Raw genomic sequence first — 27,998 nt, 5'->3', positions numbered from 1 at the left:
GGCAGGTCGGCCCCCGGCGGGCCCTCCCCTCGGCCGTCCCCGCCCGCCCGCCCGAGCGGGGTCGGGGGAGGGGGCAGCATGGCCTGTCCGTCCGGCCCCCTTCGCCGCGCTCCTCATCTGCCCCGCGCCGAGCGCCGCCGCCGCCGCCGCCGCCGCCGCTCCGCTGCCCGCGCCGCCCGCGGCTCCCGATGGAGACTGACGCGCCCCAGCCCGGCCTCGCCTCCCCGGACTCGCCGCACGACCCCTGGTACGGCCCGGCCCGGCCTGCTTGGCCCGCGCCCGCCCTGGCCCCGCCAACATGGCCGATCCGGGTCGGGCCGGGCCTCCCCGGGGCCCGGGCCCGCGCCCCCTGCGCCCTGGCGCCCGGCGCTCACGCGGGCCCTTTGTGTCTCTCCTCCTCCCGCAGCAAGATGTTCATCGGGGGACTCAGTTGGCAGACTACGCAGGGTGAGCGAGCCCGGGAGCGCCCGCCGGTCCGGCAGGGCACCCCGGACCCCCCGGCGCCCCGGACCCGGACACCCCAGCCCGGCCCTGCGCCCTGCTGACCCCGGGCGCCCTCGCGCCCTCTTTCGCGCCCCGCCCGGAGACCCCGAGAGCGCAGGGCGATCCGCGAGCGCACCCGGCCCAGCGGGTGGAGGGGAGCAGATGAGGGGTTCAGGGGGTATCGGGGGGGTGGGCTGGGCCCCCGGGACCCGCCGGCGGCAGCGCCAACTCCGCTCGCACCTGCGGCTCAAACTTTTGTGAGGCTGCTCCCGGAGCGGCGGGAACCCGGCCGGAGCCGTCCCCCCTCCAGCCCAGCTCGGCCCTCGGCTTCCCGGGGCCCCGGTGGGCGCCAGGAGGCTCAGCGGGAACGGGGCGAGGGCGGTGGGGGGCGGCGGCAGTGGAGAGCGCGCGGGCAGCTTGGCGCGGGGGCGGCCGGGCCGCTCCGGGGTCACCGGGGGCAAAGGACGGGGGAGGGGGGAAGGGCGCGGGGCCCGGGCTGGTCCGAAGGCGGGTGTGTGGTTACAGAAGGGCTGCGCGAATACTTCGGCCAGTTCGGGGAGGTGAAGGAGTGTCTGGTGATGCGGGACCCCCTGACCAAGAGATCCAGGTGAGCCCCTCACCCCCTCCTCCTGCTCCCGGCTCGCCCCCCTCCACCCGCCACTCACTGCCTTGTAACCATCTGCCTCTCCCTCACTACGGCGCGCAGGGGTTTCGGCTTCGTCACTTTCATGGACCAGGCGGGGGTGGATAAAGTGCTGGCGCAATCGCGGCACGAGCTCGACTCCAAAACAGTGAGTGGCCCTCGGGGCTTCGGGGGTCCTTTGGGAGAGGGAGGCTGCCGGAGGAGAGGGTCAGGACTCTCCCCAGGGGACAGCTGGACGGGGTCCATGAGGAAGGAGGGAGTTTTTCTGAGTAAGAGGGCTGCCATGCTCTGAAACTTTGTCACTAGAGTTGGGGGGGAGAGGGAGGAGAAAAATCCCTGGCCTGCCATGAGATGCTACATCCCCCCTCCCCTAGTCCTGGTGAGGGGAGAGGCAGCCGCCACCCTCTCCCTAGAAGTACTAATCATGATGCCTCAGAGCAGAGCTTGGGGTGGGGCTAGGTCCCTCCCCCAGCCCAAATTGGGTGAGTCAGGGTAGCACTGACCCACCCGGTGGCTTCTGTGAACTCTAACTAGTATTTGGCTCTGCGACACCCCCTCTTCATCCAGACCAATGGCAAAGCATCCCTTGAAGCCCCCTCCCTCTCTCCTTCCTTCCTCCCCCGACTTTTGGTCAATGAGCTCCTTGCTTTGTGTGGAAGACAGGGACCTGCTTTGCCCACAGAGGGGATTTATGAGAAAGGCTCTAGCTTGCCTGGAAACGACCCTTCGGAAGACTAGATCTTAGGAGAAGCCGCTTGGTTGGCATTCAAACTCATGGAACATTTTGCTGTTGTCCCACAGCTCCTTCGTGTCTTAGACCCTGCAGGGGGCGCTGGCTCCAGGGCAGATGGAAAAGGAGAAAAGTCAGAGGAGGGGGTTACCCCCATGTGATGGGGGTGTCTGTCTGCCGGGAGCAGGGATAGTGTGGATCTCTTCTCTCCATGCTTCCCGGCTGCCCCCCAGCCTTGGGCCTCTCTGCTTGGGTCAGTCCCTGGCTCCTGTTTACCTGCAACAATAGCTGCTTGTGCCCAAGAATTTGTCAAATTACCGCCTGTCCCCAGCTCCTGTTATCTCTGCCCAGTGGCTCCCGCTCCCGCTCGCAGTAATGAGCAAATGAGGCCAGGCCTCAACTTTGCCGGCTCTGAAAGGATCTTCTTGGCGCAGCCTGAGTGACCCAAGCCTGGAAATGGAGAGACAGTGGCCTATTGTTTTTGGTGATTATCTGCCATCAAGCTGCCTGTTCTGCTACCATCCCCTGTCCTCAGAATGCACTGATGGCTTCTGCAGTGCTGAGGAAGCTGAGATTTAGGGGCTGGGGGATGGAAGAGTGGAAGATTGATAAAGAGGAAGAGAATGAGGGAGGAAGGAGGGTGAGATGAGTATCCTTAGGAGATGGGGCTGAAAAGGGCCAGGGCTTTGTCTGTGTTTGGCGTCCTCCAGCCTGGGAAAGGGGGTGGGAGGGAGGTTTACTGTGGGGAGTCTATTTTGAGTTCTGACTTTCACCTTTTATTTACTTGTTGGGTTTTATTTATGTTGCCAGCTGTGAGTCACAGTGGAGGTGGGGTGTGTCAGGGATGGGGTGTGCGTGGGTCTGTGGGATCGTGGCTTGGGTACCATCTCCCCATCGGGGTCTGTGTAGGAGGACTGTGTGTGGTGCGCTGGTGGCTGGGGCAGCTGCTTCTGGGAGAAAGAGAAGGATGGACATGTCCATGGAGGTGTGGAATTGAAACTTCAGGCGGGAGAAATGGGCAGTTGTGATTTTTCCCTGGAGCCCAGTAGGACTTGGCAGGAGAGGAGGCATTGCCCTAGTGTGGATTTTGGAGGTTCCATCTCTGTGGACAGATTCCAGTGGGGGAGCCTGTAGGAGGCTAGTTCCTGGTCTGTGCCATTCAGAGAGAAGCCAGAGCCAGCTGCCTAGAACGAGGCTGAGTTTTGAACAGAAGGAACTTTGGGAAAAGATAGATCTTCCCTGCGATTGGCTGGTGAACTTATGAATGACGTCCACCCGTGTGGGTGGCAAAAAGCTCTGGCCTGACCTGGCCCCGTAGGCCCCGCATGGATCACAGCGTCTCATGCCCTGTCTTTTGCTGTTTGTCGTACAGCTATAGTACCCAGGAGTACACCCAGATGCATCTTGATTTTTCCCTCTGGTTGTTCACAGCCAAGGGCAAAGGTGGCCTGCTGGTAATAGCACCTTTGTTTGTGCAACGAAGGGCAGTTCACAAAGGGCCGCTTTCACCCGCGTTATCTCATCTGATTCCCCGCAGCTGCCCCTGGGAAAAGCGGGTGTGATTGTCCCCACTTTGCAGATGAAGGAACTGAGGCTCAGAGAGTTCGAGTGCATTACCAAGATCACAGGCTTGGCAAGAGGCCCAGAGTTTCTAAGTCAAGTCCCATGCCCTTTCACGTCACCGAAGACTGCACTCTACCTTGCCCCAAGCCTAGCTGCATTATCAAGGAGCTGTTTGCTCACAGCCTCAAGGAGAGCTGTTTGATGTAGATAGTACTGCGAAAACAGAACTGAGCCTACTCCTGATGGTTATGAACTCTCAGCTTGTGGCCTTTTGCAGACAAAGAGTATTCCCATTTGCAGGGTTTCCAAAGCCTGAATTGCATACCTTACCTAGATAGGTCATCTGCGTGAAGTCAGTTACGCAAGGAAGGCCCTCGATTTACCTGATACTTGAAGGAATAAGACGGCTTACATTTTTTTTTGTTTTTGTTTTTGCTGTGAGCTAGACACCATGCCAAATGCTTTGTATGCATTATCTCCAATAATCTGCTGATGACCCTTTGAGGTGGGTGTTATTATTTGCCCATTTTGCAGGTGAACTTGACCCTGACGTTCAAAGAGGGGAAATAACTTGTCCATGGTCTCACAGCTGGGAAGCAGTGCAAATGGGATTTGAACCCAGCAGTGGGACATTAGGGTCTAAACGCTTAACTGGCTGGGCGTGGTGACTCATGCCTGTAATCCCAGCACTTTGGAAGGCTGAGGCGGGCGGCTCACCTGAGGTCAGGAGTTTGAAACCAGTCTGGCCAACATGGTGAAACCCCGTCTCTACGAAAAATACAAGAATTAGCTGGGTGTGGTGGTGCGCACCTGTAATCCCAGCTACTAGGGAGGCTGAGGCAGGAGAATCACTTGAACCCGAGAGGCAGAGGTTGCAGTGAGCTGAGATCGTGCCACTGCACTCCAGCCTGGGTGATAGAGTGAGACTCTGTCTGAAGAAAAAATAAAAATAAATGCTTAACCACTATTCTCTCCTCCTAGAGGCTTTTGTGATTTCTGTCACCTTTGTGTCCTGGGAGGAGAGAGGTCCTGAGGGCTGAAGGCTGTGTGGTCACTCTTCTAAAAATGCGATAACCAAGACCCCTTCTACCTCTCCCTTTTCTTGTAGATTGACCCTAAGGTGGCCTTCCCTCGGCGAGCACAGCCCAAGGTAGGTGTGTCTATGTCTGGGAGGAGCTCTCTTACTATGGGCAATGCTGGGCAGTGATTTTCCCAGTATTTCCTGCTCTGGAAGATGCTTCTGGAACCTCTGCTTGGAGTGTTTGTGGAATGGGCTGGGCTGGGAAGAGGGGATTCTTGACGTCCTTGCTCTGTGGCCTGAAGACACTATACGTCTTTCCACGTGAGCTCTGGGGTGGACTGGAGAGGGGCTTGTGTGTGTTAGGAGAAAGGGGAGCTACTCAGAGGATTCATCGTCCTGTATTTGAACCCAGTAGAGTTTGGAGCCTGAGTCTAATTCCAACATCATAGACCACAGCCTTGATGCCCAGGCCTCTGGAAGTGAAATACAGGACAGACTTAGACCCTAAGGCCGCGCTACAGGCAGGCTAGGGAGCTACCCTTGGATCCCCCCAGTCACCCTTTGCAGAGGCAGAGGGGACCACAGACTCTGTCACCTGTTGTCTTTCAGTTTAGATGTCTGTGGCTGCTTTCTCAATGCTCTCTTACCCTGCTGCTCTGGCGAGTTCTTCCAGTGAGAGGGTCAAGGTGCGCAGAAAATGGATTTCTGAGCAGTTGAGCGATACAACACTCAAAAAACTTTTGGTGCAGGGCAGGGGCCTAAGAGTCTATTCTAGGCCTCAGGGCAACTAGCCAGATCTTCCTTTTGAAGCAATTGAATATAGAGGACAGAAGGAGAGACTGATTGCGGAACATGGGGTCAGGACCCCTGAGTTTACTGACTTATCATGGGTCCTAGGACGAGGTCCCTCTCTAGGAGAGTTCGGTTTCCTCCTTTGCCAGGTGGAACTAGAGCTCTTTAAGATTCCGGGCCAGTGAATTCCATCAAGGCCCCCAACTCCTGCCAGGGCTGAAGGAGAGGAAGAGTTCTGGGAGACAGGAAAGGGGCATCTCTGGAAGGGTCCAGTAGAGGGCCTGAAAGCAATTATGGAGCAGGTATTCGAAGGAAGCCGCACCAGGGAGCACATGGTTGGAATTGGGTTAATTCCATTAAGCAGTTTGGTGACAGAAGGTGCTTTAGTGTTAGGATGGGGCTGGGAATTGCCGCGGATTAGCCATGCGCTCCTGGGGTAATTAGGACCATGTGTTCTTCCTAAAACAGGGCTGGGGCCACGGGGCTGCCAGAGGTTGTGTTGGGAGGAGGCTGATGAGGAAAATGTCGGCACTGAGTTCAGGGAGACTCTGTGATGGACCTTGGGGGGTCTCCCAGGAGGGCCAGTGAGGTCTTAGAGTTAGGCTGTGGGTCTGGGTCACTGGCCCGCCCCCTTCCCTGTGTTAGTCCTTAGGGAAGGCATTTTCTGGACATAGTCCCTAGGGGAGGCAGGAAGGAGGCACACTCGAGCCAGCCAGGGTGTGGGTGCACAGCTGCCCATGACAGGCCTAGAGGCGGGGGTCCAAGAGGGAGCTTGTGGGGGGGGCCTTTAAAGAGGCTGGGGCCACAGAGAGCTTGTCAGCTGGCATCCTGGCAGGGGGGCTCGAGCCCCTGCTGGTGGCGGTAGGCCACAGGACTCAGATGCCCACTTTCTCATTCCCTCCCCTAACAGATGGTGACTCGAACGAAGAAGATCTTTGTAGGGGGGCTGTCGGTGAACACCACGGTGGAGGACGTGAAGCAATATTTTGAGCAGTTTGGGAAGGTGGGTTTAAACTGGGGGCGCTCGCTGCTGGGGCTGTGAACACACTGTAGAATGGGGCACTAGCAAGCCGAATCCAGCCAGGTCATTCCATTCCTGCAAAAGATGAGAGTGGGGCTGGATCCTGCTGTAGGGGGAGACCAGGCCAATCCACCTTGCAGCCTCCTGGCTCATCTGTGAGCTTCAGACTCAGGATATCCCTTGGGACAGAGAAGCCACACAGTAGCTGGCCCTGTTGTTGCCCTTCCACTGTATTTTTCTCTTACTTATCTTCATTCTCACAAGGGAGGCAGTGCTCCCACAGCCAGTTCAATCAAGTCAGCCCGTGGCCTCCTGGGAGTTTGCACCTGTCCAGGCCACAGGCTATTGAACCTTTCCCCACTCCTTCCAGGCGAGGATGATAAGGAGGCAATAAATATGACTCCCAATTGCACTCGGCACCCTATTTGCACAGGTGGGGAGCTTGGAGCCAGAGCTGGGGGGCTGCTGGTCCCCTGGGTATCGGGGGGAACTGATGAGAGCACCCCCCAATTCCTGATCAGGCCCAGAGGATTGGCTGTGAGCTGTAAGGGGCATGGAGCTTTAATTTCTGGGCCTCTGAAGAGGTAGATGTTGTGGCGACATCCGACATTAGGGTGTCCTCTGAAAGGTGGACAATGTGAACTTTGGGGTCCCATGGGGAGATGGCAGAGAGGGTCCTACGTTTGAAGTCTAGGAGGGAAAGAGGGTTGTTTTGCTTGGGGCCGGGGTCCCTGGTCTTTCTTCTTTTAGGTGAGACAGGCGAGAGGCTGGGTCTCTACTTTCCCATCAAGACACTTCGAGTCACCCCCAGGCAAGCGAAGGGGGACGTGGCCTGGGAAATGGGCCTGGGATTGTGGGGGGGGGGAGGTGTCCCCTGGCCAGCTGAGGCTGGTGGTGTGGGGGACCAGAGGCCTCGGCTTTCGTGCCTCGGTGGGCACCTGGGTCCGGGACAGAGGGCAGGTCGGGCGGGCCCGGGCCCCAGAGGGTAGGGCGCTCCTGGGAAGCAGCAGGCCCGGCTCGGCTGCGGCGGGGTGTCTTTGTGTCTGAGCGCCGAGCATTAGAGCTCGCACTAATCTGATCCAGCAGCTGTGATTGGAGGCCGCCTGCCCCCGGGGCCGGCGTTGCCATGGCAACCGGGCCCCAGGAGAAGCCGTCAGCGGCCGCGTCTTTTGTTCGGGCCTAAATCGGCGTTGGCATGTGAAACCGGCCCGGGGAGGCCAGGGGGAGCCGGAGAATAGGCTGCCAGGGAGCGAGGGGGACAGCCGGGAATGCCAAGGGCCCCGCGGCGGGGGGCCCCCCGCCCGGATCGAGGGGCCGCCGCCGAGGGGGGAACAATGGTCAGCCGCCATGGCTGCCACTCAGGCTTAGCGGCCGCCGAACTTGGCGGCTCGGCTCCTACTGGTCAGCAGGCCTCGGCCGCCTCCCCTCCCCCCGCCCGATCCCCCCTGCCCTCGGGTTCCCATGGAGACCAAAGCATATTAAGGACACTGGGCCGGGAGCCTCCCTCCCCTCAGCTCGCCCCAGGAGGGGACACCGGTGGGGGTAACCCGGACCCCCAGCCATCTTCCTTGCCCCCTGCCCTGGCCTCAACCCCACCGTCCCACTAGGGGCCTCTCCAGCCAAGGCCCAGGTTGAAGGGTGTAGTGGGGCCAGGGATGGTGGCCTTCCTTGCAGGGTTGGGTGGAGGAAGGTGGGAGAAGTTGTGGATTTGGGCTGAATCCATCTGTGGGTCAGGCAGGGACTCGGAGCTGTAGGATTAGGGGGGAGGGTGTGGCTGGTTCGTTCATTCATTCATTCATTCATTCAAAAAATGATTGACCTCCAGTCAAGGTGCTCAATAGGATGGTGGTCATGGCCCTAAATGACACAGACGATGTCCTCATGCAACCTTCAAGCCAGTAGTATCTGGCTGCTCTCTCCCCAGCTTTGCCACGTTCCCCCCGTGTAACTATGGGCAAGTCCCTCCCTTGTAAAGATAATAATAATAGCTATTATTTATTAGGCACTTACTATATCCTGGGTGCTGTGAGTTAAGACTGTTACATGCACTATCTCACTAAATCCTCTCATAGCCAGGCTTGGTGGTGCACACCTGTAGTCCCAGCTACCAAGGAGGGTGAGATGGGAGGATTGCTTGAGCCTGGGAGTTCAAGACTAGCCTGGGCAATATAGCGAGAACCCTTTTCCAAAAAAAAAGGTGTCTTTCATTTAACTTCAACCTGTGAGATAGACACTGTTATGCCTATTTCACAGATGAGGAACCAAAGCCAGAGAAACATCAAGTCACCTGCCCAAGGTTACCCAACCAGCAAATGCAGGATCCAGGATTCCAACTCAGGCCCGTCCTACCCAAAGCCTGTGCTTTGACCACAATCCTTCTTTCTGGGTTTCTGTTTTTCATTGGTTAAGTGAGGGGTGGGGAAGATGTGCTGAACCTGAAATGATTGTCCCATTCGGGTGGTCCAGCTGATTTGGGATTGGGACTCAGAGTGGGTCCATAGGATGGGAGTGAGAGTGCCACTCTGTTGCGTGGGCCCCAGTACAGGCAGCTCTTTGAGAAGAGAGATGTCATGAGATTCTCCAGGGACCTTGTTGCCTCCTGGCTCAGTGGGGTCCTGGTTCTCCCAGTGGGAGTCAGAGGCCCACTGTAGCTTGATGCCTAAGGAGAGCTGGAGGATCACTGTAGTTCAGGGTCTTTAATGAGGCAGGGGAGGGCCTTTAGAAGGTGGATGATGGGGGTCGGGCCCGGTGGCTCACGCCTGTAATCCCAGCACTTTGGGAGGCTGAGGCGGGTGGATCACTTGAGGCCAGGAGTTCGAGACCAGCCTGGCCAACATGGTGAAACCCCACCTCTACTAAAATACAAAAATTAGCCAGGAGTGGTGGCATGCACCTGTAATCCCAGCTACTCAGGAGGCTGAGGCAGGAGAATTGCTTAAACCTGGGAGGCGGGGGCTGCAGTTAGCTGAGATCATGCCACAGAACTCCAGCCTGGGTGACAGAGTAAGACTCTGTCTCCAAAAAAAAAAGAAGGTGGTGGATGCTGGGCCTGGAAGTAGAGGGAAGGAGAGTAGGGAAGAGGCTGGTTACCCATGGCTTGATGGCTTGAGAAAAGTTTTTTTTTAATCCTTTGGATGTCTGGTCATTTGGGGGAGGGTTGGGGCCTGGAGTAGGATTGGGTTGGGTATCAGAGGCAGCCCCTGATTTATACCAAAGGTGACTCAGACCTTAACTAAGAAAGAGGGCAAGGAGGAGGCACCAGATGCAGGCAAATGGAAGGTGGCACCAAGGCCTTTGGTGACCGTATATCCAAGGGGTACCTAGAGGAAGTAACAAGAGTAGACTGGGGTCCAAGAGAGGATGGATGATGTAGATCCTCCCCCTTTCCCAGTCACCTTCCCTTCCCCCAGTCAGTGGGAGGCAAAGCAGCCCAGGCACTGAACTCTACTTGCTTTAATTACAGCCTCTAGCAAAAGGAAACCTCAATTAGAGGAAAAGATCTGTAGCCGGAGAGGGGAGTCCAGTCTGGTTGCTGTCCTCCTGGCCTTTTACAGAAAGGGATGAGGCTTTTGCTTCCCCATCTTGTCATTTTCCTCCCTCCCATATTTCCTTCTCTAGCATCTTCTCTGTGCCTCCCCAGCTTGGTCAAGGTCTTGCTGTGTGATCTTGGGCAGGCAACTTCACCTCTCTGAGCCTATTTTCTTATCTACACCATGGGGATCTTACCATGCAGGGAATGTTGGGAGGACAATGGAGCTTAATAAATGCAGGCTGGTGCATTGAGATGATGGTGATTGAAAAGGGTTTTCAGTGGGGTTGCAGAAGGAAAGTTGTCCCCTGTGCAGGGAGCAGGTTGAAGGTCAAGCCTGGAGTGGGCAAGAGGGCAGTGGGTTGCCAGAGCCCCTGTTCCTTGGTGGTAGTGGGTTCCGCTGGTATCTGCTGGGTCCTCCATGGCGGGCTGTGTTTCAGGTGGACGACGCCATGCTGATGTTTGACAAAACCACCAACCGGCACCGAGGTGAGTGTGGCCCCCTCCCCCTTCCCAGGCTGGGCCCCGTGGTCAGCCAGGGGGCTGCAGGTCACAGCTGCCCTTTCATCTCGCCTTCTGACATCCTATCCCCCAGGATCTGCGTCCTCTCCCAGGCCTGGCCTTACAGAAGGCTTTTGTCCCACCATTTCCTGTGCTAGAAACTTGCCGAATTGCAGACACATGAGAGGAACAGAGGAGTACCCACCCCCCCAGTCCCTGCAACCCACTGAGTCTCCTACCCCCACCCTAGTGGTGTCTGCCTCTGCCCGGGCTTACCTTGTCCCTGGTAACCAGAGCTTAGGCCAGGCCGCCCAGGGTCAGGCTGACTCCACAGCCCCAGGCAGTCACCTCCTGCCCAGCCCAGCCCCCAGCCCCGTTGCCTCTGAACCTGTGAGCATCTGGGCCACACCGTGTGCGTGTGCACACGCGCCACCTGGCTGTTTTTCTCCCGAGGGCCTTACCTTCTGAGAAATCCCTTTCCAGCCCCTGGGGCACACCCAGGAGGAGACGGGGTTGTTTCTCCAGTTGTTTCAGGACTTTTAGTCCGTTTTGGGAGTGGGGTATGTGCTCTGTGTGTGTGTGTATTTGTATCTGTGCAAAAGGGGGTATCTGTGCCTAAATATCTGTTTATATCTGGTATGTCAGGGTAACTGCATGTGTCTGCGTGATACGCAGGTATCTAGATGTGTGCATGCGTGAATGTGTGTCTATGTACATTTGTATGTTTGGACATGTACACCTTTGTGTAAGTTTAAATGAGTGTGCATGTGTGTTCCTTCTTCCCTCTTTGGAAAACACCTGAGGACTAGAAAAAGCATGTTGAGTGTATTCTCATCACAGCTCTACCACTTTCTAACTTGCTGTGTGACCTTGGGCAAGTTACTTCACTTACCTGAACCTTATTTTCCTCATCTGTATTCTGGGACTTGAAACCCTGTCTCAGTGGATAGTTGAGAGGATTCCAGGCTGTGAGCAGAGCCTTTCATTAACTCTCACTCGCCAGAGAGAGAGGAGCGGGGATATTGGTACGACCTGGGGTTGAGTTTTGACCCTGCGCTCTGGTTCTGACCTTGCCTTTATCCTTTGTCCAACCTCTAGGGTTCGGGTTTGTCACGTTTGAGAGTGAGGACATCGTGGAGAAAGTGTGTGAAATTCATTTTCATGAAATCAACAACAAAATGGTGAGTTGGGTCCGGGCGCAATGGCTCACGCCTGTAAGCCAAGCACTTTGGGGAGGTTGAGGTGGGCAGATTACATGAGGTCAGGAGTTTGAGACCAGATTGGCCAACACAGTGAAACCCTGTCTCTACTAAAAATACAAAAATTAGCCAGGCATGGTGGTGCATGCCTGTAATCCCAGCTACTTGGGAGGCTGAGGCAGGAGAATCGCTTGAACCCGGGAGGTGGAGGTTGCAGTGAGCTGAGATTGTGCTACTGCACTCCAGCCTGGGCAACAGAGTGAGTGAGACTCCGTCTCAAACAAAACAAAACAAAAACAAAAACAAAAACAAAAACATGGTGAGTTGGGATTGGATGGAGCACAGGCACAGAGAAGACTGGGGCTCCTTGTGGGGCCTGCCAGGGAAGCTCTGAGGTTCTAAAGGCAGGCAGAGGGGCTTCGAGTGAGTGGAGGCAGAGCCAGTTCTTCCAACCCCTAAAAACCTAGACAGGGAGGCAGTGTCACACGGTAGTTAATCAGGCAGATGACCTCCCTTCTCTGAGCCTCAGTTTCCACATCTGTCAAATGGGACTGGAAAAGCTCCTCCATCATAGTATTGGTAGTATTGGTGTAAGCGTTCATTGAACGATTGCATGCAAAGCCGTTTACACACTCCTCAGCACATAGTGAGTGCTCCATCAGTGGTAACCATGAAATAGTTTTCAGCTGGACAGTGAAATTAATAAAATTAATAAAGAGGCTTTCCAGGGAACAAGAGGGCTAATGACTCTAGCTCTGTGTGAAAGACTAACCGCCAGGTCTCATTGCAGGTGGAATGTAAGAAAGCTCAGCCAAAGGAAGTGATGTCGCCAACGGGCTCAGCCCGGGGGAGGTCTCGAGTCATGCCCTACGGAATGGACGCCTTCATGCTGGGCATCGGCATGCTGGGTATGCGCGAGCCTGCGCCTGCAGCTTCTTTCTGCCGGAACTGCTCCCAGGGCTAGCAGGGGCTGTGTGGGTGTTGCACCTCCCCTGTGGTCTGCCCTCCTCCTGTCTGAGTCATTGAGCAGGAGTGGGGACAAGGGATCTGTCGGGTCTGGCAGTCCTACCCAAGGTGGGGTGGTTTGGTTGGGGGGGTGCTGCCCTCTGGTGGTAGCCAGCAGAAAGGTCCAACCATATTCATTGGTCCTGTCAATCTGTCCATTCTCTCGTCCATCCATCCCTCCATCTGTCCATTCCTCTATCCATTCATCCATCCAGTACACAGTTATTGAGCAACTCTATATGCCAGACATTATGCCAGGAACTGCAACAATGACTTTCTTTACAATCTGGCAGGGAAAACAAGTAAGAAGATAAAATAGATTTCAGATGCAGAAGTGTAGGGTGCCGAGGGAGTGTGGTCACAGGGAACTTGACCATGACTTGGAGAAGTGGGAAAAGAAGTTACATTTAAGTTGAGTCTGCGGGTGGAGTAGGAGCCAGTGATGGGGAGGCTGGAGAGACAGGAAGGGGAAAAGTGTTCCAGGCGGAGGGAACAGCATTTGCAAAGGCCAAAGGCCTTTGGAGGGGGCAAAAGAAAGGCTGCCTGGTCTTATTCATTCAGGTAATATTTATTGAGCAACTTCTGAGAAGGAGAGCCTGCTCTCATGGGGCTCTCCTTCAAGTTGGAGACAGGAGTAAATGGGCACTGCCACTACAGAGTGACTGGAGGCTGTGGGAGGCCCCTAAACCCACCTGGAGGTTGGGGAGACTTCCTGGAAGAGGTGAAGGCTGCCATGAGCCTTGAAAGCTGAGCAGGAGTCAGCTGTGCTTTGGGTCCAAGACTGAGGGTGGTAAATCTGAGTTTGGCCCCCCAGGAAGCTCATAGGCTCCCTGGGGAGATGAGATGTGTACACACAGAAAGAGAACAGTACAAGGGGGTCTTTATGCCAGGCATGGGGGAGTGGCACACAGAGAGGTACTCTGGGAATTCAGAGGAGGGGGCACGGCATGGGCTAGAGGGTCAGAAGTCGGGGAGGCGAGCAGCCTCCAAATAGGGCACAGTCTTCCTTGAAGCTTTTCTTTTTTCTTTAACATGTTATTTGGAAGTAATCCCAAACTCAGAGGAGCTGCAAAAATAAAACAGTACAAAGAACATCCATATACCCTGTTATCAGATTCACCTGTTCTTAACATTTTGCCCCCATTTTGGTTGATCAGTTTTACTCTATGTGTATATATGTGTGTGTATGTGTGTTTGCAAATATGTATGTACACATGTATAGACACACACAGACTTGTGATTTTTCACTGAATCATTTGAGGGTTAGTTACATGCATCGTGGCCCTTTACCCTTTGATGCTTCCTAAGATTAGGGATATTCTTTCATGTAACCACAGTTTAGTTATCAACTTCCTAAGTTTATAATTGATACAATATTTTTTTCTTTCTTTTTTTTTTTTTGAGACGGAGTCTCGCTCTTTCGCAGGCCGGACTGCAGTGGCGGGATCTCGGCTCACTGGAAGCTCCGCCTCCTCGGTTCACGCCATTCTCCTGCCTCAGCCTCCCGAGTAGCTGGGACTACAGGCGCCCGCCACCGTGCCCAGCTAATTTTTTGTATTTTTAGTAGAGACGGGGTTTCACCGTGTTAGCCAGGATGGTCTTGATCTCCTGACCTCATGATCTGCCCACCTCAGCCTCCCAAAGTGCTGGGATTACAGGCGTGAGCCACCGCGCCCGGCCTTGATACAATATTTTTATCTAATCTACTTTCTATTTTCCAATTTTATCAATTGACCCAATAATGCTATTTTTTTTTTTTTTTTTTTTTTTGGTAGAGACGGGGTCTCACTATGTTGCCCAGCTGGTCTCGAACTCCTGGCCTCAAGCGATCTTCTCACCTCAGGTTCCCAAAGTGTTGTGGTGGTAGGCATGAGCCACCATGCCCAGCCAGACCCAGTAATGCTCTTTATAGAATATTTTTGTCCTTCAGAATAAGATCCAGGCTAGAATCAGGTATTGTAGTTAGTTGTCTTGTCTCTTTCACCTTGTTTTATTTAGAACATTGAGAAAGTTTTATTCTAAGGTGATTCATGAGCTGTTTTCACCCTTCATTTAAGAGGTGGAAAAAGAAGTTAGGCACCTTGGCTCACGCCTGTAATCCCAGCACTTTGGGAGGCTGAGGCGGGTGGATCACCTGAGGTTGGGAGTTCGAGACCAGCCTGACCAACATGGAGAAACCCTGTCTCAACTAAAAATACAAAATTAGCTGAGGGTAGTGGCACATGCCTTTATTCCCAGCTCCTCGGGAGGCTTAGGCAGGAGAATTGCTTGAACCTGGGAGGCGGAGGTGGCGGTGAGCCGAGATCATGCCATTGCACTCCAGCCTGGGGAACAAGAGTGAAACTCCATCTCAAAAAAAAAAAGTGGAAAAAGAAATTATCTAACAAATAGTGAGATCGGTGGTTAAGAGGCTTGGAGCCCGTCAGATCTGAATTTTAATCTTAATTGCACCATTATTGCTAACTATTGGATTTTTCTTTGAGAAGACAGAAAATCAGCACTTAAAGAAATCATGAGTACTTTCTGGCCAGGTGTGGTGGCTCATGCTTGTAATTCCAGACCAAGGCAGGAGGATCACTTGAGGCTAGTAGTTCGAGACCAGCCTGGGCAATACAGCAAGACCCCATCTCTACAAAAAAATTAAAAATTAGCCAGGCATAGCAGCACACACCTTGTAGTCACAGCTACTAGGGAGGCTGAGGCAGGAGAATCACTTGAGCCCAGAAGTTTGAGGCTGCAGTGACCTACAATTGTACCACTGTGCACTCCAGCCTGGGCAAAAGAGCAAGATCCTGTCTCTAAAAAAGAAAAAAGAAAAAAAAAATCATTATATAAGTTCAGATAATGATCATCAGTACTAAGAAAAGCCAAGGTGACATGATAGAAATTGTAGCTGATGGGAAGGAGGACGCCTATGGGAAGATGTTTCGGAGTCTTGCACAATGAGAGGGACTCTGGCATGTAGTCATCTGCAAAGAGTGCTCCAGGCAAAGGCACCAGCATGTGCAAAGGCCCTGAGGTGGGAATGAGCTTGGCAAAGCTGAAAAACAGCAAGGAAGCCAGTGTGGCTGGAGCAGAGGGAGGGAGGAGCAGTGTGCAGGAGATGAGGACAGGAGGGAAGCAGGAGCCAGAGCTCAAAGAGCATTGGATTATTCTCAGCCAAAAAGTGTCACCTTTCAGAGCCTCGGTTTCCTGTCTGTAAAATGGGGTGCCTAACAGTACCTACCTCTAAGGCGAGTTTAACGGGATAATAGTGTGCAGTGTGCTTGGCACAGGGCTTGGTATGAAGAAGGTATTTGGAGGGTATAGCTATTATTCATGATAAAGGAAGGTGAGGGGACATGAGTGGCTCAGGTCCTTCTCCATGATCAGGATCCGCCCTGTGGATGAGCCATCTGACACTGCCCCCTTGCCCCATCAGGTTACCCAGGTTTCCAAGCCACAACCTACGCCAGCCGGAGTTATACAGGCCTCGCCCCTGGCTACACCTACCAGTTCCCCGGTAAGTCCTGCTCGGTGTCCCTCTGCTGCCAGCATGCCCCTGGTTCCCGGGCAGTCTGACTTCTCAGGGTGGTGTCTAGGGGTGCATGGCTGGGGGTCTGCTTGCTGGAGGCTTGGAAGGAAGGGCATGTCTGAGGAAAGAGGGCCTCTCCCCACCCATCCCCCCCAAACCCCTCCCCAGAAGCTGGGGACAGGGGCTCCCAGCGTGGCCCTGCATGGCACCGTTTTCTCCCAGGCCATCCTCTGCCTGCCTCCTGCCTGTCTCTCCTCCCCACCCGACTCCAGGGTTGCCACTTCCACCAGAGAGGGCATTGGGCTTATAGTGGGGGCCTCTCCGAGGGCCATTGTTGGTTGCATCATCACAGACACCTATAATGGCCAGGCTCTAGGCTGAGCTCTTTCAAGTCCAGACAAGGTATTATGCTGAGACCCTAAATGCTGAAAACCAGTTGAAAAGCATTATCATTACCATGCTCATTTGTAAGCCAACATAAAGATAACACTAGACCTGAAAGTAAATGTCAGGAAGCCCAGTTCTGGACTTCCTATGATGACTATTCAATGCAGTTTTCTTTGAAATAAGAAATACAAACTTTTGCAAGGCCATTTATTTATTTATTTACTTGGGGGTCTTATTTATTTGGAGGGCCCCTAAGCACTTACATCCTCTGCCCCAGGGCTGTTCAGCTTGGAGAACTTTGTGTATGGGACGTTGCCTAATTCTCTCAATAATCTCATGGGGGAAGGATGCTTATCCTCATTTTAGAGATGAGGACATAGGCTCAGAGGAAGAATGACAAGCTAAGATGAGCCAACTAGGAAGTGGCAGAGCTGGGACTTGAACCCAAGCCTGACCTATTCTACCTATTCTAGGGCCGTCGCTTTTCATCAGGCTGCCTCCCCCCAGCACACACACATACACACACACACACACACACAAGAAGAAGAGGATTCTGGGAGATGTTTTTGGTAATAGTCAAATTGTAAGCCTTTTAGAGACACCCGAGCCTGGACATGGTGACTCACGCCTGTAATCCCAGCACTTTAAGAGCCTGAGATGGGAGGATGGCTTGAGCCCATGAGTTTGAGATCAGCCTGGGCAACATAGTGAGGCCTTGTCTCTACAAGTTAGCCAGGCATGATGTTGTGTGCCTGTGGTCCCAGCTACTCAGGAGGCTGAGGTGGGAGGATCGCTTGAGCCCAGGAGATCGAGTGTGTAGTGAGCTGTGTTCATGCCACTGCATTCCAGCCTGGGCAGCAGAGTGAGACCCTGTCTTTTTTTTTTTTTTTTTTTAAATAAAAAGGGCCAGGCGCGGTGGTTCACGCCTGTAATCCCAGCACTTTGGGAGGCCAAGACGGGCGGATCACGAGGTCAGGAGATCGAGACCATCCTGGCTAATACAGTGAAACCCCGTCTCTACTAAAAATACAAAAAATTATCCGGGCGTGGTGGCGGGCGCCTGTAGTCTCAGCTTCTTGGGAGGCTGAGGCAGGAGAATGGCATGAACCCGGAAGGCAGAGCTTGCAGTGAGCCGAGATCGCACCACTGCACTCCAGACCGGGCGACAGAGCGAGACTCCATTTCAAAAAAAAAAAAAGAGAGAAAGAAAGAAAAAGAAAAGAAACAGAAAAGAAGGAAACAAACCAACACCTGGAATCGTAGCTCCAGCCCTGCCCCGTGCCCAGGGTATAGGTGGCAACTCTGCTCTCTCTCTCTGTCTCTCCTCTGTGTCTGTCTCCTTGCCCTCCCCTGCCTTCTGGGAACTGTGCTCTCCCCCTCCCCAGCTCTTGGGTCCTGTGCATGGCCTGTCTCCTCACCCAGTGTCCCTGTGGGTGCATTTGTCCTCCCTGGGCCATGTCCAAGGGGCCTCCCCTGCTTCTTCCTAAGCTGTTTTACGTTTCATTTTAGAATTCCGTGTAGAGCGGACCCCTCTCCCGAGCGCCCCAGTCCTCCCCGAGCTTACAGGTCAGTCGCTCGGATTTTGTATACCTCTCAGGCCACATGGGGAGAAACAGAAGGGGCCCAGGGAGTTTCCTGGGGAAAGCTAGCGGGATCCTTTTCTCCTGCCCGCCAGTCCGGCTGTGGGGACACAGCAGACTGTGCCTGGGCACTGGCCAGTCTGGGCGGCTACATGGCCCTTAAGGGTGGGGCATAGGGCCAAGCCAAGCAGATGGAGGCAAAGTCACTCATTCATCCATTTGGCAAATATTTATCTAGCACCTCCCGTGTGCCAGGCTCCATGGAGGCTCTGGGATCCCGCAGTGAACAAGCCAGGGTCTCAAACTCATTGCAAAGTGGGCTGGGTGGGGACGTCTGCACACCAGCGTGGGCATACCTGCCCTCGGTGCCAGCTGACTCTTGCCGGGAGGGGATACAGACTCACTATGCTCAGATCTCATGTTTTTCCAGAGATGCCAGAAACCTGGCTTTTGCTTTCGTATGAATTTTTCCATTATTTTTCAATGTTGGCAACAGATTCTAAATGTTTAAAACACTGTGAGCCAAATGAAATATTGCCAAGGGCCGAATCCAGCCCTTTGGTGACTTCTGGACAAGTGGGGTGAAGGTGACAGGGGGCCGGTTTCCTGGCTGGCACCTTCACTCGGGCCAGCCAGCTCAGCTGCGGAGCCAGCCTTGAGCCGAGGAGACTGCAAGCACGTGGGGTGGGCTGCACGGGGTTTCTCTGTCCAACCTGCTTCTCCCCCACCCCACCCCCAGACTCTCCCCTCAACCTGGCCATGTGTGGAAGACGTGAGCATGGACCCTGCTTTAGATAAGACCTTCCTTCCAAGGGGTGCTCAGGGTTCCCCCAAAATGGGGGAGAGGAAGAGAAACCTGGAGTAAAGGAAGGGGTGGGGAGGAGAACCCTAGAGATGCAGGTAACAGAGGCTCTTCCCTGAAAAGAGGGAGAGTTTGGCCAGTAGTTGTCAGGGTGGAGGGCTGGAAGGAGGTCCTTGTTACTCATTTAAGAACTGTGTGTGCTGGGCGTGGTGGTTCACGCCTATAATCCCAGCACTCTGAGAGGCCAAAGCAGGAGTATCCCTTGAGGCCAGAAGTTCAAGACTAGCCTGGGCAACATGGTGAAACCCCATCTCTACTGAAAAAAAATAAAAAACTAGCCAGGTGTGGTGGTGGTGCATGCCTGTAGTCCCAGCTACTTGGGAGGCTGAGGTGGGAGGATCGTTTGAGCCCAAGAGTTGAAGGCTGCGGTGAGCCATGATTGCATCACTGCACTCCAGCCTGGGCAACAGAGCACCATGTGTTACGGACCTACTGTGCACAGGATGCCCTCCCAGACCCTGGGGACAGAGCGGGGATAAGACAGAGGCAGGCCTTGATCTCACAGAACTCGCAGTTTAGAGAGGGGAGCAAATACTGATTATATAAATAAGTCATTCTTTACAGTGTGGTAAGCACATGCTGGGGTTGGCTCCTCTGACTTTATGGAAATGCCTAAATGAGCCAAACAACAGACCTCAGAGCCCAGTCCCTGGCCTTAAAGAAATGACAGAAGAAATGTCCCTTTTAGAGATATCTTGGCAGGCAAGGGAGTAGGTACAAGATCAACAGTGCTTGGGCACCTAGGATCTGAACTTTCCTCTAGCCTTGGAGAAAAGGAGACTTGGGTGGTTTTTTCATGCATTCAGTAAATATCCATTGTACCAGACACCACTCCAGGCACTGGGGCCACAACAGTGAGTGAGACAGACAAGGTTCCTGTCTTCCTGGAACTGAAATTCCAGAGGAAGGAGACAGCAGTAAACAAGTAAACAGGCCGGGGGTGGTGGCTCATGCCTGTAATCCCAGCACTTTGGGAGGCTGCAGCAGGTGGATCACTTGAAGTCAGGAGTTCAAGACCAGCCTGGCCAACATGGTGAAACCCCATCTCTATTAAAAATACAAAAATTAGCTGGGCGTGGTGGTGCATGCCTGTAATCCCAGCACTTTGGGAACCTGAGGCAGGCAGATCACCTGAGGTCAAGAGTTTGAGACCAGCCTGGCCAACATGGTGAAACCCCATCTCTACTAAAAATACAAAAAAAAATTAGCCAGGCATGATGGTGCACGCCTGTAGTCCCAGCTACTTAGGAGGCTGAGCCAGGAGAATCACTTGAATCCAGGAGGCAGAGGTTGCAGTGAGCCGAGATCATGCCACTGCACTCCAGACTGGGCAACAGAGCTAGACTCTGTCTCAAAAAAAAAAAAAAAAATCAAGTAAAACAAGAAAGGCTTACCTGAGTATCCCCAAAGCAAATAAGATATTTTTGGGCTGGGTGTTGTGGCTCATGCCTGTAATCCCAACACTTTGAGAGGCCAACACAGGAGGATAGCTTGAAGTCAGGAGTTCGAGACCAGCTTGGGCAACATACCAAGACCCTATCTTTTATTTTATTTTATTTATTTATTTTTTTTTGAGATGAAGTTGTGCTCTTGTTGCCCAGGCTGGAGTGCAATGGCGCGGTCTTGGCTCACCGCAACCTCCGCCTCCTGGGTGCAAGCGATTCTCCTGTCTCAGCCTCCCATGTAGCTGGGATTACAGGCATGCACCACCACACCTGGCTAATTTTGTTTTTTGTTTTTTGTTTAGTAGAGACGGGGTTTCTCCATGTTGGTCAGGCTGGACTTGAACTCCCAACTTCAGGTGATCCGCCCGCCTCGGCCTCCCAAAGTGCTGGGATCACAGGCATGAGCCACCGCACCCAGCCTTTCCAAGACCCTATCTTTACAAAAAAATTAATTAAAAAAAAAAAGATATTTTTGGAGGGTGAGAAGTTCCATGAGGAAATTAAAGCAGGGAAATGTGCTAAGGCGTTATGGTTGGGGACAAGGGGCCGCCTGAGTGGGGGTATTCAGGGAAAGCTTCTTAGAGGAGGTGGCATCTGAGTGAGAAGGAGCCCACTGTGTGAAGTTTTTAGGAAAGATTCACAATAGGAGGTGATCACCTCTCAGCCCCAGGGAGCCCCAGGCTGAAGCCATTCAAGCCACTGGGTGTTTTAAGCAGATTCCCTTTCTACTCCTTCAGCAGTTATTAAACACCTGCTGTGTACAAGGCAAGGTGCTAGGTGCTGCAGAGGTGACGATGATGGCAGACAGCAAACAAGGGGATAGGTGCCTGTGTCTGAAGAGGAGATGGCAAACAAAGAGGCTGGGGGGATTTGGGGGAGGCAGTGGTCATTTCTGGGTGGTCAGGGAGGCCCTTAGGGTGCTCTCAGGAGACAGGGGCGAGGGGAGCAGGACAGGCAGCAGAGGGTGTGGTGCAAAGCTATGGCCTCAGTGTGAGCCCAGCCTCAGCCTGACCCCTAGAGCGCTCTACCTGGGGGCAGCAGGCCTGGGGGCCTGTCCCATGTCTGTCTATCGCTAGGTGTCGTGAGCTGCGAAGAAGGACGTGAGCTCCCAGGCACCTCTGGGCCAAGTGATCCCTGTTTTGCCAAGGGCATCCTGGAGAAGGGGGCAGCTGCGGGCAACCTTCACAGCTTCTCAGGGTTGGGTGCCCTGCCTCCACCCTCCATGAGCTTTGGGTTATTCAAGCATGTCCCCCCAGACCAGGGGAAAAATTGAGGCTCAGCTACTCACTGGGAAGCTGTCCTCTCTCCCACCTTTTTCCATCCATGCCACAGGTCAGGACACAGATGGTGTGGCCCAAGGTAGCCTTTTCTGCCTTGACCCTGGGGCTACATGGAACCCTCTGAGGTAGGGCCAGGCTGGACAGGCTCTGCCTAAAAGGTAGGGGCCTCCTTCACCCATCTCTGCCCCTCACCGCTATGCTGATGTGCCCATCCCTTTCCTTTCAGCCATTCCTCTCACTGCCTACGGACCAATGGCGGCAGCAGCGGCGGCAGCGGCTGTGGTTCGAGGGACAGGTGAGCTCTTCTGAGGTGCAGGAAGAGAGATGAGGGAGCACAGGGAGCAGAGAAGTCCAGGGGAGGGGAGAAGGCCACTGCCACCCCTTTGCAGAGGGACACTTGTTCATTCACTCAAGTATCACCTGATTACCTGCTCTGTGCTGGGTATCGTGCCAGCATGGGCGAGCCAGCCCTCAGCAAGACTGACAGGGTCGGCTGGGCGCGGTGGCTCCTGCCTATAATCCTGGCACTTTGGGAGGCCAAGGTGGGCAGATCACCTGAGGTCAGGAGTTCCAGAGCAGGCTGGCCAACATGGTGAGACCCCGTCTCTACTAAAAATACAAAAATTAGCTGGGCGTGGTGGTGCGCGCCTGTAATCCCAGCTACTCGGGAGGCCAAGGCAGGAGAATCGCTTGAACCCGGGAGGCGGAGGTTGCAGTGAGCTGAGATCACGTCACTGCACTCCAGCCTGGGCAACAGAGTGAGACTCCGTCTGTCTCAGAAGAAAAAAAAAAGACTGACAGGGTCTCTGCCTTCCAGGGGTTGCAGCCTGGTGGTGGCATCAGGTATTAAAAAGGCAATAATGCTGACGGCTGATGCTGCTGCACTAGGGGGAGTCCGGTACCAGAGGAGCTCCCAGCTGGGGCCTCTAGGAAAGGCGAGGGAAGGCTTCCAAGAGGAAGGGCCTCTTAACTTTGCATTCAAAGGCAAAGAGGAGGAAAAGTGTTTCTGGTTGAGGGAATAGCATATGCAAAGGCTTGGAGGCCAGTGGGTGGGGAAAGTGCGGAAGTGGGGAGTGGAGAACGGAGGCAGGAGGAGCCCGGGTGGTGGGGAGACAGTGGAAATTGCAAGTAGCAGAGGGACGCGGGTCAGGGTTTAGAACATGCATTCAGCTGCTAGGTGGGGAGAGGTTGGGAAGGGGCTCAGGAGGTGAGGCTGCTGAGTGGTCAGACGAGATGATGGGGTTCAGGGCTAGGGGTGACTGGGTGGATGGGCATGGGGAGATCTCCAGGAGGTGGGCCCACAGGACTTTCTGAAATGTGGGGGTCCAGGTTAGGGTGGGTGGGACAGGCTTGAGGGGGTGCTGTGGGGTGGCAGAGGGCACCAGGGCTATCACCATCTTCTTTCTGGGTTGCCAGGCTCTCACCCCTGGACGATGGCTCCCCCTCCAGGTTCGACTCCCAGCCGCACAGGGGGCTTCCTGGGGACCACCAGCCCCGGCCCCATGGCCGAGCTCTACGGGGCGGCCAACCAGGACTCGGGGGTCAGCAGTTACATCAGCGCCGCCAGCCCTGCCCCCAGCACCGGCTTCGGCCACAGTCTTGGGGTGAGTGGCCAGGCCTAGCGGCCCCCACCTCACCCCCCACACCTTGAGAGACCCCCAAGTTGGGGAAGGGAGAGACCTTCTTTGTCTCTGGGGGCAAAAGGAGGGGGAGGGAGGATGAATGGAGAAAGATCACTAAGGAAGAGCTGTGGGGGTTATCATTCATTCAGTGGGCACTTAGTTATCGCCTCTGAATGCCAGGCATAGTGGGCTCTAGGTGCAAATGAGACACATGGCATCTCTGCTCACATGGAGGTTTGATTCCAGGGGTGCCCTGGTTTTATCCAGGGTACGGTTTGTGCAGATTCCCTGGCCCTCTGTTGGAGAATCTTTGAGCAGACCTGCAGTAGGGGGTGATCCGGGTAGGCAGACCTGCAGTGGGGGGGGGGATCCGGACAGGTAGAGAGAGGTCAGCGCCTCACTTCAGATGTCCTGCAGAGAGAGAAGGAGCCCCTGATCTTCCTCTATTTCCCAGGAATCTAGGAGTCAAATTCTTTCCTTTTCAGGGCCCTTTGATTGCCACAGCCTTCACCAATGGGTACCACTGAAGCAGGGGACGGTGGCAGGAGGTGAGGATGTGGGGGTGGGCAGGTGGTGGGGTGGCACTGGGGAAGCCTGTCCTGGGCCATCGAATCTGGGACACAGACCCCATCCCTGCCCTCAAGAACCACAGTCCCAGGGGAGACAGATCTTTATACCAGCTGTGGTCAATAAAGATGAAAAGCTGCTCACCCTACTCCATTTAAACACAGAAATCAAAGCAACAGTAAGGCTTCACATCCCACCTATCAGGTTGGCAAAGATTATTATTATTATTATTTTTGAGACAAGATATCGTTCTGTCACCCAGACCTCCTGGGCTCAAGGGATCCTCCCACCTCAGACTCCTCCCGAGTAGGTGGGACTGCAAGCACATGCCACCATGCCTGGCTAACTTTTTTACTTTTTTTGTAGAGACAGGGTTTCACTGTGTTGCCCAGGCTGGTCTCAAACTCCTGGGCTCAAGGGATCCTCCTGCCCTGGTCTCCCAAAGTGCTGGGATTACAGGTGTAAGTCACCAGTGCAGGCCACAAAGATTTTTTAAGATCGTTTATTATTATTACTATTATTTTATTTTATTTTTGTAGATGGAGTCTCGCTCTGTCACCCAGCCTGGACTGCAGTGGCGCAATCTTGGCTCACTGCAAACTCGTCCCCTGGGTTCAAGCAATTCTCGTGTCTCAGCCTCCCAAGTAGCTGGGATTACAGGCATGTGCTACCGCACCCAGCTAATTTTGGTATTTTTTTTGTTTTTAGCAGAGACGAGTTTTGCCATGTTGGCCAGGCTGGTCTCAAACTCCTGGCCTCAAGTGATCCATCTGCCTCGGCCTCCCAAAGTGCTGGGATTACAGGGGTGAGCCACTGTGCCCAGCCCTATTATTATTATTTTTAATAGAGATGCAGTCTCACTGCCACCCAGGCTGGAGTGCAGTGTGCAATCACAGCTCGCTGCAGCCTGGAACTCCTAGGCTCAAGCCATCCTCCACCTCAGCCTCCCAAGTAGCGGGGACCACAAGAGCATGCCACCATGCCTGGCTAAGTTTTAAAAAATTTTTTTGTAGAGATGGGGTCTCATTATGTGGCCCAGGTTGGTCTTGAACTCCTGGCTCAAACGATCTTCCTCTGCCTCGGCCTCCCAAAGTGCTGGGATTTCAGGCATGAGCCACCGGGCCCAGCCACAAAGATTTTTTAAGATGAACACTGCCCAGCATTGATCAAGATATGGGAGAAGCAAGTAAGTACAGTGGCTCAGGGGTTCCCGGGGCAGTCTGGCAGTGTTTGTCCCAGTTTCAAACATTCATGCCCTTGGACCCAACAATTCCACTTCTAGGCATTTATTTTTAAAACTGCAAATAACTGAAATATCCATCAAAAGGAAAGTGGTTAAACAAATGAGTGTGTGTACAGTGGTATAGTACACAGCTATCAAAACAGGATACCTTGGCCGGGCGCAGTGGCTCATGCCTATAATCCCAGCACTTTGCGGGGCCAAGGCAGGCGGATCACCTGAGGTCAGGAGTTCTAGACCAGCCTGGCCAACATGGTAAAACCCCATCTCTACTAAAAATACAAAACTTGGCTGGCGTGATGGTGCGCACTTGTAATCTCAGCTACTCGGGAGGCTGAGGGACAAGAATCGCTTGAACCCAGAAAGCGAAGGCTGCAGTGAGCCGAGATCAGGCCACTGCACTCCAGCCTGGGCAACAGAGCAAGACTCCACCTCAACAAACAAAAAACAACAGGATACCTCGACTTGTGGGACTGTGTACACGGCCATCACAGTGTCTATGCAGATGGTGGGAGACTGTGAGCCCATGACATTCTGTTCATTCACCCATTCATTTATGAGCCCCATTCCAGGAAAGAGGATGAACAAGACAGACAAAGTCCTCTCTCATTTCACAGGACAAAAATCAAGTGAACATATGAGATAATTCCAGACTGTGCATGACAGGGCTATTTTAGATGTGGGGTTTAGAGAAGGTATCTCTGAGAAGGGGACATTTGAATAAATCCAGCCATTCAAAATCTGGGGAAAGAGGCATCCAACCAGGGAACAGAAAGTGCAAAGTCTGGCTGGGTGTGGTGGCTCACATTCGTAATCCCAGATCTTTGGGAGGCCAAGGCAGGAGGATGGCTTGAGGACAAGAGTTTGAGACTAGCCTGGGCAATATAGTGAATCCCCATCTCTGCTACAACAACAAAAATGAGCAGAGTGTGTTTGCTTTCACCTGTAGTCCCAGATACTACCTGTAATCCCAGAGTCTCAGGAGTCTGAGGCAGGAGGATCACTTGAGCCTAGGGAGGTTGAGGCTGCAGCGAACTATGATCGCTGTCACTGCACTCCAGCCTGGGCAACAGAGCTGGACTCTGTCTCTAAAAAAATAAGAAGAAGAAAGTAGGTAGTTTACGAACAAAGCTCTTCTGGGAGAGAACTGGGGAGGGCTGCGTGTGCTCCGGGAGCCCCCATAACCTCCTGGCTGTGTTCCCAGCGCCCCAGCCTGCAGCTGACTGAGGACCACGAGTGAGCCAGCGAGGGGGCGGGAGACCTCAGCCGCAGCCGCCGCCCCCTCCCCTGCAGCGACTCGGACCCGCTACTGCCTGCCCCCAACTCCCCGGGCCCGGCCCCTGCCCTGCTGCCCCCAACAGCGTCTGGCTCCCCTACTAACGTCCCCCTCTTCGCCCTTGCCCCCGTCCCCACCCGCCCCTCTCCCGGCCCTGCTTTTATTTATTTTGGATTAGCCGGTTGCCCACCCCAGCCCTCTGGTCCATCCCTCCCTCCGTGCCGCGCCCCCCTAGGACCGCCCCCTCCCCAAAAGGCTTTTGGATTTGTGCATAGCTAGAGTGAAGGCGGAGGGAGCCTGCTACAGGCCGCAGCCCAACCCCTGTTTTTTATTCAGATTTCCCCTCCTTTACCCTTTCCCTTTTTTTTTTTTTTTTTTTAAAGAAACCGTTTTTAAACTATTTCTAGGTTTGTGAATGTGAAGCCCCAGGCCGCAGGGGGCAAGGGGCCAGGTGCCCCCCACCAGCTGAGAACAAAGTGTCTATCTGGGTGTGGGCCCCTGGCCGCCTCCCTCCAGCCCTGGAGAGGAGGGCAGGGCTGCGGGGAGGCCAGGCCGAGCCCCTGGAACCATCCCGTCCTGTATCATATGTAAATACTGTGAGGTGATGTGCCCACCCCTCTCTAAGACCCCTCGGGGGTGAGGGGCTCCCCCCTCCCCTGTTTCTGTCCCCTCAGACACCGTTACTGTAAGCTTGCAGGCCTCAGCTGTGGCCACGGCAGGCCCGCTCTCTCAGGCCCTCAGGGTCAAGGCCTTGGTTGGACCTGCCCACTCCAAAAACCCAGTGTGGGGGCAAAGGGCGTGGGAAGAGCAGGGCTTGCCCAGCGACACTGCTGGACAGGAATTAACTCTCCAAAGGTCTCCCCTGCTCCCTACCTAGGTTGGGGCTTCATGGTTTCTGCTCAGTCTGTCCCCCTTCCCCCTCGACCCCCGCAATGAGTGGGCACCAGGGGACGCTCTGGCGAGGGCAGACCCCAGGGGAAAGCAAAGGGCGTCTCAGGGAACCCCCACATTCTCTCACTGAAGTTTCCCACCAGGATGACCCCACAGCCAGAGTCCCTTGGCAGCCCCTCACCCCAGAGCCCCCTTCTAAGGAAAAAGAGAGGTTCGGAGCGTTGGACCTTCATGAACAGTGGCCTGGCTGGCGTGGCAGGGCCAAGGCCCACCCACTGCCATCCCCCTTCTGTGTGTCCCTCTCCCCCAGTTATGAGGCCCAGGGCCTGAGCTCTCTTCCCCAGCATTGCCCCCACCCGGAAACCCCACCTTTGGAGAGTTAATTGTCTGTGTGAGGTGCTTAACCTATCAGCCCTGAGAACACAAAGCAATAATCTTTGTTACTGAGATGCGCGGCTGTTCGTGTTTTGGGTTTGTTTTTTTTTTTAATGTTTCCTAATAAAAGAGAAGCTGCATTTTATTGGTTTTTATTTTTAATTTTCTACACGTTTGAGCTGAGTCCTGAGACACTTAGCTTCCCTCTCCCTCATCCCCGGACCCTTCCACCCCACTGGGCCCAACCATGGGCTCAGGACCCTGGAATTCCGTTTTCTGATTTGTTTTGGGATTTTTTTTTTTTTTTTTTAAGATGTTACATGGTGTTTCGAAGCCAGCAAGTTACCATCCTCCGGTGTCTCTTCTCTCCACATCTGTAACTTCTTTTTCCAGGTTTTATTTTCAGTTTTAAATTCCTAATAAATTATTTGAAAACGTTGCTGGGCTTGTGAATGTCTTGTGTCTCTGTGCA

At 54.1% G+C, this 27,998-nt stretch overlaps 1 protein-coding gene across 4 annotated transcripts; it reads left to right on the top strand.

The window, feature by feature from the left end:
• Nucleotides 1–9: 9 nt before the first annotated feature.
• MSI1 (musashi RNA binding protein 1) lies at nt 10–27,965 on the top strand. 4 transcript variants are annotated; one of them, XM_034934643.3, is made up of 15 exons: nt 11–247; nt 407–447; nt 1,009–1,090; nt 1,190–1,274; nt 4,528–4,569; nt 6,143–6,235; nt 10,223–10,271; nt 11,382–11,464; nt 12,273–12,390; nt 15,909–15,989; nt 17,898–17,954; nt 21,782–21,850; nt 23,005–23,159; nt 23,663–23,725; nt 26,189–27,965. In XM_034934643.3, the coding sequence occupies exons 1-14, from the start codon at nt 189–191 to the stop codon at nt 23,702–23,704; spliced, it is 1,056 nt and encodes a 351-aa protein (XP_034790534.1). In that variant the 5' UTR covers nt 11–188; the 3' UTR covers nt 23,705–23,725; nt 26,189–27,965. The 4 variants fall into 4 exon arrangements, with proteins under 4 accessions (XP_034790537.1, XP_034790534.1, XP_034790535.1 ...); XM_034934642.3 differs by having other exon boundaries at nt 14–247; nt 22,972–23,159; XM_034934646.3 differs by lacking the exon at nt 17,898–17,954 and having other exon boundaries at nt 10–247.
• Nucleotides 27,966–27,998: the final 33 nt, after the last annotated feature.

This window comes from Pan paniscus, chromosome 10 (genome assembly GCF_029289425.2).
Source record: "Pan paniscus chromosome 10, NHGRI_mPanPan1-v2.0_pri, whole genome shotgun sequence".
Lineage (NCBI taxonomy): Eukaryota > Metazoa > Chordata > Mammalia > Primates > Hominidae > Pan > Pan paniscus.
This window is presented reverse-complemented; position numbering and strand designations above follow the sequence as displayed.

Coding starts and splice junctions, on each gene's coding strand:
- MSI1 (XM_034934642.3), top strand. CDS start 189: ATGGAGACTGACGCGCCCCAGCCCGGCCTCGCCTCCCCGGACTCGCCG. Junction 1,275..4,527: donor ACGAGCTCGACTCCAAAACA/GTGAGTGGCCCT, acceptor CTTTTCTTGTAG/ATTGACCCTAAGGTGGCCTT. Junction 15,990..17,897: donor CTACACCTACCAGTTCCCCG/GTAAGTCCTGCT, acceptor GTTTCATTTTAG/AATTCCGTGTAGAGCGGACC.